This window comes from Mizuhopecten yessoensis, unplaced genomic scaffold, assembly GCF_002113885.1.
Source record: "Mizuhopecten yessoensis strain PY_sf001 unplaced genomic scaffold, ASM211388v2 scaffold5205, whole genome shotgun sequence".
Taxonomy (NCBI): Eukaryota; Metazoa; Mollusca; class Bivalvia; order Pectinida; family Pectinidae; genus Mizuhopecten; species Mizuhopecten yessoensis.
In genome coordinates, this window is record NW_018405932.1 from 100053 (window position 1) to 111978 (window position 11926).

The following is an 11926-nucleotide window of genomic DNA, read 5'->3' on the forward strand; positions in this document are numbered from 1 at the left end:
TTGATCCGATATTCTGCGCTGTATTGGTTTTATTCTGTGTCAACACACAAGAACAAATATATCACAGCCGTCAACACGCAATAACAAAATATGCACTAGCCTCAACACACGAGGACCAAATGTATACTAGTCAACATACACGGACAAAATAAACTACAACATTATTGAACACGGACAAGATATACTACATAATTCAGGCACAAGGACAAAATATACATAAAAGGTAATGTGCAGACAAAATATACCACATAGTAAACCAATACAGACAAATAAACACCAGCAACAACATACAAAGACCAAACAGATAAGCATTACAGCGTCAGCATACAATGACAAAATAAAACAAAGTATCAACACACGGGCAAGATATTCACCAGCTTCGCCATATGAGGACCAAAAAAACTTTATCAAACATTGACAACGTCTACCACATCGTTATTGTACAAAGACAAAAAAGACAAAAAATACCAATGCGTCAACACAAGAAGTGATATCAGAACATAAATATACAAAGAAAAATATCCCACAATGTCAACACAGATTGACAAAATACAACACAGCATCGACAAACGAGGCACAATTTAATACAGCTCACATATACGTCAGCACACATAGACGAATCAAAGTCACGTACTGTACACACACAATTAATTAGATATTAAAGCATTCATCGGTGCAGGCAAAAGCTTTATTTGAATCAATCATGATAGTATATTGACATGATATTCAAAGTTACCGGTTTTTAGACTGACACCTCAACTCACAGTGTTTAATTGTTCAAAAATATTGGGATAGACTTATTCTTAACCTATCCAATGAGACATATAACCTTTCTGGTATAAATAAGGATTAGTGCGGGCCTGCATAACCTAACTGCTTTCCAATGCTGTTTGCAAACACAAATCATATCTGTTCCCTTGATACGGGCACAAAAGCAAATCCCAAATTATGCAGGGGGTTCCCACATCAGTCGTCTATTACGATACATGCAATGGGTAACAGTTGGCTCATTCTTTTCTCGGTACCCTTCTTGCAGGTATGGTTTTACAGAGTGTCTACGCATTGTTTCGACCTTCTATGACCTTACAAAATTCAGAACTGACGATAGTATTTTTTCTTACTTGATCAGTTTGCGTTCACGTTATATGCTGGACCATATCTTCTAAAACTACAATGGTTCCCGCTACGAAGATACGGTACCATGTTATGTATATTTGAGTACAAGAATTGGTGTTAATTTAAAATAAATACAGATGTATCTAAGATAATACCATCATGACTTATTAATTACATCATTTGTATTTTGTACCCTGCATTTTTTATAATCAGACAGTACGATAATCAAAATACTTGATAAGCTCTAGTCATTTATATACGCATGAAAAAGTATTTGTGAACAACCTAAATTTACATAATAAAAATTGTCAAGTTATTGACATAACCCGATTTGCGAAACAAAATTCAGAACTTTTTAAATTCATTATTGGCAGATTTATTTATATGCATAAATGAGGATTGATCTTCCTTGACGGCGTTTACGTTAGAATGAACACAGTTGGCACGGATACATATTTCGCTGCGCGCTAGCCATCAAAACAAAGGTCAATCCTTATATTTACACCATAACATTTGTTTAAATGCTTTACGAAAAGAAACAAGACGTACGGAAGCGAGTTACTACGATGGTAACTACCGTAGCCGTGGTGGCTAGGATCATATAGTTCCAGTAGATCACCAGTAAATCTGTGTAGCCCTTCGATCATTTTCCTTTCATTTCTAACGGTCGTTATTGTCGCGCATTGACACACTGCTCTGGTAGTGCCGCGGTCGAATGTTCCAGACCGAAGCCGCCATTGCTTACATATTTACATACTTACATACTTACCGCCTAAAAAAGAATGTACATCCTTGGAATAAGAAATTTGTCAGCATCGCTTTGTCGAATAATAAGAGGTAATGAATCCCGAATATGTGCCATGTTTCCAGATGTTGAAGGAACCAAGATATCGCTGTCATCGTTTTGTTATCTCGCTGAAGCGTGAACGGCGCCATATTTGAATAAAGAATCAATCCGCCGAGCCTTTTGTCACTCTGAATACGCTAATGTTTAGGCAGTCAGAGTTAACTAAGCTGAAGAAGGAAAACATGTTAATACATTGCCTGTTAATCAAACCAACTAGCAACAAAATAGAAATGAACACAACAACGACTCACATAATCATAAATGAAGTCAACCAAATGGTTTAAATAGACATGTGTAAATAGCAATATTTCAATGCATTTGTTGCAATATATTTCTCATGTAAAATGCGTCATCATTTTACTAACATATAGTTTCAGAATGGAGGTGAGGAGGTTTGATGATTCACAATATTAAAAACATGTATGCCAGAATATAGAAAAGTAAAAGTAGATGTTATACTATTACAACCAAACATACCCGAACAGTTAGATATACATGACAAATTAATTGTAATATACAAATATTCTGAAAATAAAGAAAAACCTTACCTTTTCCTTCTGAAGTGATAACCATTCATGAGAGAAACTTGAACACTTACCTTAATATTTTCTTATTTCGTTGTGTGCGAACCCATTTACAACAGTATTATATATAGAGTAATGAAATGATACATTGTACACATATCATTACTTAAAGTGGGGGTAAATGGGATGATACAGTAATTGCAGCTGTACAAGGGTAAGAGTGTCATGAACACGAAGTTGCAATCCTTCTTGGTAGACAGTTATTTGATTTGAGAGAAATAAAGTTCTTCTAGGTAACAAAATATTCTCTTATATTTTCCCAGAGAAGGCTCAAATCAACAATATATACAACAACGTTACCAATTAAATTGTATAGATGCAAGGATTAAAGTTCCAACTATATTCATGCGTTAATACGTATGGCATCAAAAGTAATACATGTAAATGGGGAACATTTTGTACTTTTCATTTAGTAAAGAGCATTTATAAAAGAAAAACATCTGAACATGTTTATTAAATATATCATGAAACGAAATTAGAATTAAACCCTATGTTTGTCAGTATCAAAAGTATCTACTTTTATATAATTACTGGTTTCACTTTGGGTTTGACATACTATTTTGCTTACTCGAAACAATGAATATTATCAAAGTTTTTTCCTTCTGAAAAAGACTAGACAAATTTAATAAAATTTAATAATTGTATCATATCTAAAACCTTAAATCATGGTTTGTGACTCATAATCACGATGGTTTGTGCAATGCCAAAGCTAATCATCAAACGATTTTAATTGGCGAAGGAGTTGCTTTTATTTAAACACATGTACTTCGAAGAATTTATTTATACAAATAAGAACAATTCTTTATCCCTATGTTCTTGTATACAATGTACCTACCGATCGAGATTTCGTCACTAGCCGGTTCTATAATGGCGTCCCCGTCGACGCGGTAGATGAACTTGCCAGCTATGCCTGTGTTTGATCTGTTTACAAGATTGATGACGTCATTATAGTCAGAACTGTTCACAGTGTAGCTGTTTACACCGTCGCCAGCATTAAACCCAACCTTAAATGGAGGAAAAAAAAAATCATCGAAACAACCAGCAAGACATAGTAATTACATGAAATTGTTTCGTATACTGTTGCCATTGACAATAATTATAAAGACGTGTGTTGTTTTAACATATTTCTTTTGCCTGTGACAAAAAAAACACCTTCGAAACCAATGATCACCCGTTTTCTCTAACCATCTTCATTTTCCCTGTTTGAAATATCCTTTGGTGTTCAAACGACGGGATTCCCCAATCATAACAATAGTATTTCGTCACATCATAAATGTGTTGACCCCGTACATTATCATCGCGTATTGTAAATGTATGACTATGGTTTGTCCTGGTTTGTCAAGGTAATGGTACGGTCCACCAACGTAGTGCTACATCGTCCCTAGTTGTGCCAAGGTGTCACTTCGGTACCACTACGGTTTGACTATGTATATAGAGGTTACACAACGAGTGGTTGTTGAATATGGTATTTATTTCACTCGAGTTAGTTAATTTTCAAAAGTTACAAAAGACACGAGCTTTAGCGAGTGTCTTTCTGTAACTTTTGAAAATTAACTAACTACTCAACAACCACGAGTCGTGTGATCTGTTTCTACCACAATCTCATGATCAGTCGGAAATAGGTGTTTGTTGACAAGGCTGGCGTAGTGATATGACCCATGTAAAAAGTCACTCATTAATAATCAAAAATGACTCTTTTTTTTTTACAAATTTAATTATTGTCAAAATTAATGTTTCGGCAACACCTTCATGAAAAAATAATATAGATGAACGACTTTAAATATTGAGAGTAGCCGTATTGCATTAATTTATATAAATTAACCACGAACTATATGCGCGTAAGCATATCGTACGAAGTCTGCCTCCCGCCAAGTGATGAAACCGTTGTAGACGAACTTATCGCTGTCAATATCCAAAACCATAGGCCTGCGTTTCTTCGTGACGGTTCTATGGTTGACGTTTATAGTGAAAGTTCAGCCATAGTCAGACCGTCTAAATAGCGATAACGGGACGTTGGGAGAACGAAATATTTCCCGACACTGTGACAGATCGATCTTGTTTTGGTTTCACGACCTGGACATGCGACGGTGTGACGTGGAAACGATATCGAGCGTCTGTAGCAATTTTGCCTGAAACTAGCGAGCAAATCTTTAAGTATCATCTTTTAATATTCCATTAATAACCCCCTTTTCCGCATAACCTCACAAAGTAACCAACATTTGTCGGATGTTGACAGCCGACGACGTAAACAAAACAGCAGGTGGCAAAAAACACGTAGAAAAAGTCTTCACGGTCAAAGTTCATCTTCTCGACCAATCAAAACTCTTGAAGGTCATATACCACGTGTGGTATATAACTCATATTTAACTAACAGTCTGCGTGTTTATTCAATGATCTGAGAGTGGAATAACACAGCGTATTGTGGTAGAAATCTTATTTTTACCTCTGACTAAACAAGAAGCACGTCTCAAACCACTTTAAGACTTAATCATGCCTCCTCGACCACCGCTGCCTAGAAGAAGGCCAGGCCAAGTCTTCCTTTCTCTGATGGAAGTGATTAATCACCACAGCTTTCAAAATGTGCAACCTCTGAACAGTTTGAGTCGGACGAAGACACACAGAAGTCAGCTGAAGTCGGTTTTTGTGGTTGTTGATGACGTTCATGATGTAACTCCTTCTAAGACTGAAGTACCAAATGAGTTTGAGCAGATTTTGACCTCTATTTATAGAACCCGAAACTGTGACCAACCTTATTCCTTCCATCACTGCCGTACAGCAAACGTAGCACCACCATACTTTTAAACTACCAAGTCGTGTTGTAACCATGCTACTCAAAAATCCAGGGGCAACCGTGAATTTCGTAGTCACCTTAATGGAATGGTTGTAGAAAGAAAAGGCACATAATGTGTTAGACAACGCGGTGCACCGTTTTTGAGTCGGCGTGGTCGTAATTACACTGTACTACTGTCATGAGCTCACCTACTGTTGGTGTGGGTCACCGTGACATAGACAAATAAAAGTCACTCCGAATGGCCATGGAAGCTTGCACGGCGGTTCTATTATGGTGACAGAACTACTGCTGAATCCAAAGGTTTTAAACAGTTAAAAACTACCTTAGAGAAACGCGGACCACTCAGGATCAACACGGACTACCGGGGCTTCAATACGGACTCGCTACGGATACCCAGGGTTACCCCTTGTTTGAACACCCAGGCAGGTTATGGCTCGAGAAAAGAATAAACCTGCTGTTTACTCACGGCTTGTATCGTAAGAGGCGACTAATATGGTTAGGAAGGCAATGGTTTCTTCCCCCAGGCCGGGACATACAAAAGTCTTTAAAAAGGGTAGTTATTATTCCCTGCCTTACATTCAGCATTTAGGAAAACAACAACAATTGGTTTACTCTTTGTCAGTATCATGTGACTGGGCGGAATGCTTTGCTGGGTGCCTTCGGCATGGTATATCAGGGATATAGCATTATAAAGTTGAGTCAAAAATTAAAGAGGAATTATCTTGTGGTTTGGCTACAATGGGACAGGAACCCTTAAGGTGTAACTTATATACATAATTGATACAATACTATAGGTATGTCGTGCTATTATTGTCTTATCATTGTGCTTACAACAGCTTTTGTGACGTAATCAGCATATCCAGCCCATTCTATTTTCTGGTAATGAAACATGGCAAAAGATGTCGCTCCATCAGTTACAAGAACGATCTGGAATGTGTTCCTCTACAAAATAGAACATATATATTAATGCAATTAATTAATGAATTGGGATTTGCTTTGGTGTCCTCTACTTGGCGACACAAAAGCGACCAAAATAAATCTGCTGCGCCTATTGCAATATTTGGGATCTTTACCTTTCTTTCTACTTCTAACAACCTTTTATTTCCTAGTGCCTTGCTTGGCACACCTCATTTTTAGCTTTAATGTTGAGCGTTCTCCAAGGTGAGGAAGGCAATGGGTTCTGTCCCCAGGCCGTAACATACCGAAGTCCTTAAAAATGGTAGTTGTTATTCCCTGCTCAACATTCAGTATTAAGGGGAATGGCAATAACTGGTTCACCCTTTGTCAGTATAATGTGACCGGGCGAAATGCTGTGCTTGGTGCCTTCGGCATGGCATTTCAGTGAGATAGCTCTATAAAGTCGGCATCAGATCCGTGCTATCATAAGGAGGCAAGCACACCAACATACTCTTGCATACATACACGCCAGCACGCATACACTACCCACATGGAGGCACGTCCGTAAATTACCCTAGCTGTTAATAGAACGTTAGAAAACGTTTGGTCCTCTTTACGTAAAAAAATGATTATGTGTGACGTAAGAATGCGCAGGTGAGGAAGACAATTGGTTCTGTCCCCTGGCGGACACATACCAACAAACTCAAAATCGTACATGAGTAGTTTTTATTCCCTGCTTATCGTTTAGCAATTACGATAATGGCAACAACTGGTTCACCCATTGTCAGTATAATGTGACCGGGTGGAATGCTGTGCTTTGTGCCTTCGGCATGGCATTTCAGTGCGATAGCACTATAAAGTCGGCATCAGATCTGTACTACAATAAAGAGGTAGGTACACAAACATACCCTGTCTCCAGCACATGTTCACACATACACACATACGCAAAACACATGGAGGCACGTCTTTAAATTTTAGACATTAGCTGTTAATAGGACGTTAAACAGAATAAAAACAAACCAATAGTGAGCAGACAACCTCCTCTCTGCGGTCTGCTCTACTTTGTTTTTAATGAACCAATGTAAGGATGATTTGCAAAAATGTTTATCTAATTAAAAACGAAATGATACACACCAGATATCATAACTCGACATAGTCTTAAATCTCTGACACATTTCATATCTCTTGCGGTTTAAAAATATTAATAAATAGTCTTGAATTACATATTCACATGTACGAAACATGAATTTGGAAAAAGATGGAGATTTAGGAAATTCGTCCGACGCATCGTCTATCACTAATATTTGATCTCATGTCGATCACACAAAATGAAATTCAGCGGAAACGCCCAGCGGGTGAGTTAGGGTCTTAAAGTTCATTTCATCAAATTACAAATACATTATGGTAATTCCCACCAAAAGTTAACAAAATATATCCAAAAGTGTCATTTTTCTATATACATTACAGTTAGCTCCAATGGGCGGAATATCTGCCTCTGGAGAAGATTGTAAATTGTTTTGCAAATTTGACGCCCATTAGTCCATTGAATGGAGTAAGGATCTCAAATTAATAACACAACACTATAATCACATTACAGTTCTAATCAATTTAAAAACGTATTTTCCACCGGAATTAAGCAAAATATGCCCAGTAGTGTGAATTCCCTATGTAACATATACACCCTATTCAAGGGGGAATATGTGGTAAGGGGTACACAAATATCACAATTTTGATAAAGCACATAAGCACTTTTCAATAAATGAATATAATTGGATTCAAGCTTATCCTGGACTGAAAAATGAAGATTGTCCATATTGTTTTGCGAATTTGACTCCTTTTTGCCACGCTCTTCAGGCCTGGGGATTAGTCAGGGAACTTAATTTTCATTCTTTCAAATTGCAACCTCATGATTATAATTCCAGCCAAGTTTGAAATATACCCTATTAAAAAAACAAAATATATCCAAAAGTGATAAACCCCTGTATTAACTAAAGTAAACGTAACCCCCTGCCCAGAGGGGAAAGGTGACCCGGGGATAATGAAATGCACATCTCTGATAAAGAAGAATATCTGATTCCATCAGGTTTGCCTTTGACTATGGAATTTTAAGCTTCCTACAAAACTGCGTTGATTTTGGTTCAGTGGTTTTTGAGAAGAAGTCAAGTGTTAAAAGTTTACGGACGGCGGAGGACGAAGACGATTGGCTATAGCTCACATGCGCAATCCAAAAAAGGCTGCTTGAGGGACGAATTGTTTATGAAATATTAGATCTGTCACGTAGATATCAACCTTCTACTCGAGAGTCTCTGGTAAGACGGACAACCAACGATCCCCCTTAGGGGTTTCCGTTTCAAAGAAATTGTTTGACATCGCGCCAACAATGCAATTCATTCAGGTAGTGACAACATAGTCATATATATACGACAGAACAAGTAAAAGAAAAAGAAAACATTTCTCGTGCTACCGGGCGAGATTGGTGTCGAAGGGGTCAGCCACCATACGGGGAAGATTCTCAAGTTGCACATCACGAGACCTACGACATAGAAATCTTCACTTTGCATCAACTATTAATCTTTGCCTCACACGGATAACAAACCATTCTAATATCCAGAAACGTCACTGACCACTCGGGCTATAACACCTGATAGCAAGTACGGTAATTGCAATGTGTTTACATTCGGTTAAAATCTACCATCTTTGCTTTACCTTTGTCAGATCATCTCTTGTTGCATTCCAGCATGGAACATCTACCCAGGTTGCTATAAAAATCTTGGTTGGTTGAAAAGAGCTTTCATGTGGAAAAAATGTCGATACGTCTGCCTGAGCGCGATTGAGATGTTCAGAGTAGGAACTGAGATTGTACCAAACCTGACCAGTTTGCCGAGTGTCAACATCCATCCAAAACGGTGCTATCAAAGGCATAGAACGTAGAGGAAAGGGTTTCGGCAAGTACCAGGATACTGGTACGATAAAAGACAGATGTCCATTGTTGTTAACCTGAAACANGGGGGGGGTGGTGTCATACTGGAACCAGCTTGTCTCTCCGTCTCTGTCAGTAGGAAAAGTCTGTCCGGACTACATCTTCTAAGGTAATGGACCAATTACTACCACCAGAAGTTGTGCATCCAGGTATTATTTTTCCATTCTGACCCCTTTGAAAGGAGTGGCGTTATGGTCCTTTGTTGAAAAAAACTTTGTTTGCCTCCTAAAACACTTGGCCGATTTCAATGAAAGTTTACAGATATGGTATTTACCCCCTGATGTGGTTCATAAGGGTAGTATGTTTTCATTTAGAGTCATTTCAAGGAGTTAAAGTCATTTGTTAATTCTTTGTCCTGACAAGTCTTTCTTAACTACGAGGACGATTTCAGCAAAACAGGTTCATCTTGGCTAACACGATTTGGCATAGACGTATGTTTTGGCATGGGAAGGGAGTGCAGGAAGTATGTTGGTAACCTATATACATAAATAAGTGTACAGCTCAGTTAATAGAGAAATCATTACTGGTGGGAGACTATGGATTGCTTTGCAATGCTTTCTCTTCGTCAGCCTTTTGCTTACAGTTCTAGTTCTCGGCTATATCATTTAAAGAAACACAATTTGCCGGTGGTTAAACGATATATTTCGTTTTAAATTTTTATACACGATTTATGTAAAATGTAATGCACATCTATTTTCAGAAGAGTAATCAATGAATGTCACTAACAAGAAAAGGGCAAAAACAGAACAATACAGACCCGTACACGTTCGCTGTTCCACTTTCAGCGTACCGTTTGCGTAGCATTTCCGTACCGTTTGCGTAGCATTTGCGTATCACTTGCGTAGCTTTTCCGTAGTACTTCCGTACCATTACCGTAGCATTTCCGTAACACTTGCGTAGCGTTTCCGTAGCACTTCCGTATCGTTTCCGTAGCATTTGCGTCTACATCTTTCCATTTAAAAAGCATTTCTGAAACGTTCGGTCGAAAATTTAACGGAATATATATTTGTCGAAACGAATTTAAAAAAAACAAACATTATCAACCGCATTACGTGAAAATTATTCCAACTATCATATTAGTCTGAAGAAAAAACCCACAAAAATGACGGTTTACACATATATGAACGTAGCAGCCCTCCTCCCATGGGCCTACTGTGTGTTTCCCACACCCGCAGCTAGGCCTTAGGGGTAATTTAAATAACAGGCATACAGCTGGCCATGTAGTAATGACCTGTCCCTTGTTGAAGGTATAAACTACTTTAGTGGCCGTTATAAAGGTTGTTAGGGCAACATGGTCACCCGCTGACAGATACTTTTCTTTCAATATATCTATATACCTGAGAATATAGGCAGTGATAATGCATGGACCATTCACCTGTGATCACATTGGATTCTGATGTGCTGTACATGATCAAGGTCACATTCTGTGATTTCAAGGCAATTAAGTCCATGACAATTAATCCAGTTCATTGTCTATCCATCACGTACAGCTGTATACAGGTAAATCAGTTCAAGCTAAAAACCTACAGGCAAGATACTTTGGCTGTCCCTCGATCAGGACCCGAGGCACAATTTCATTTCACAACAGTGACTTAACCAAGGTAAACTAATATTTTACTTGGAATTCCTAATTTATTAAAAAAAGTCCCTTATTAGAATATTTAACTTCTCAAGTAGATGATTTGTTTTTAAACTAATCTATTTTTTAAACAATCTATCACGAGTTCTGTTATCAGCGACCAAGGTTGAATACTAACCCTAATACGTAACAAACTGTTCATATCAGATTATTGAAAATGATGATGTGATATTCATTAAAAAATCATTATGAAGATAGCTTAATTGTCATCATGTGACTGAGTTCCTGAGAAAATAGAGTGTGCTTCCTTGTTGTCTATAGCAGAGACGTATATATTACAATACGTCTCTGTCTATAGTAAGTTTGTTAACGATGTGTGGTAATTATAAAGGTGTCAAAAATCAGTCAAGCGGTTCCGGGCTAGTGTACCTATGGTTCAATGAAAAAGATAATTGACCTTTTACAGCTGACCAATTAGGACTACTTAGCGCCTTTAGCAAGTTACGCAATGGACAGTATATATCATAGGCTGGGATTAACCTGGCCTAGGGGATATTTGGGAAAATTGTATAAACGTCAGCAAGATTTATTAATTAATTAAAGAAAGGTTTATTGATTTGTTTAGAGAAGAATGTGCAGAAAAAAATAGAATATACTCAAAAGCAAATTTTTACAGATATATTTACGATCATTGATCCACAAAACTACCTGCGTAAACCCATACAAAAAGAATATCTGAAAGAAATAAAAAAAAAATCTCCTCATAACTGAAAATTAGAAAAGGGGCGATATCAAATCATTGAATCGTCGAGTGTATAATGTTTGTAATTTAGATGATGTTGAAGATCATGTCATTCTGATTTGCGAGCAATTGTTTTAAAAACTATTATATTAAAAAGCCAAGCATGTTTAAATTGAAAAGATTATTGACTGTGAAAAAAACAAAAGAAATAACGAACGGAAATATATAAAATTTGCATATTCGAGAAGAACCTAATTATTATGAATAGATGTAGTTGCACTTGTAAATGTGTTGTGAGTGTGTATAATGTTGTGTAATGTTATTTTGTATTTTGCACAGTTAATATCAGAAATGTTGTTACTTTGTAACTGGTGAGTCCAACGACTCAAA

At 37.4% G+C, this 11926-nt stretch overlaps 1 protein-coding gene across 1 annotated transcript; it reads right to left on the reverse strand.

Moving 5' to 3' along the window:
• Positions 1–2125: 2125 nt before the first annotated feature.
• On the reverse strand, positions 2126–9156 carry LOC110450407 (sushi, nidogen and EGF-like domain-containing protein 1). The gene is made up of 4 exons (XM_021497894.1): positions 8942–9156; positions 6170–6280; positions 3383–3551; positions 2126–2130 (listed from the first exon to the last, which is right to left on the reverse strand). The coding sequence occupies exons 1-4, from the start codon at positions 9131–9133 to the stop codon at positions 2126–2128; spliced, it is 477 nt and encodes a 158-aa protein (XP_021353569.1). The 5' UTR covers positions 9134–9156.
• Positions 9157–11926: the final 2770 nt, after the last annotated feature.

Bases quoted from the DNA above. Each gene is read 5' to 3' on its own strand.
- LOC110450407 (XM_021497894.1), bottom strand. From the start codon at position 9,133: ATGGATGTTGACACTCGGCAAACTGGTCAGGTTTGGTACAATCTCAGT. The intron at 6,281-8,941 runs GTAAAGCAAAGA...TCTATTTTGTAG, and splicing joins CAAGAGATGATCTGACAAAG to AGGAACACATTCCAGATCGT. The intron at 3,552-6,169 runs GTAAGCACAATG...CCTCCATTTAAG, and splicing joins ATTACGTCACAAAAGCTGTT to GTTGGGTTTAATGCTGGCGA.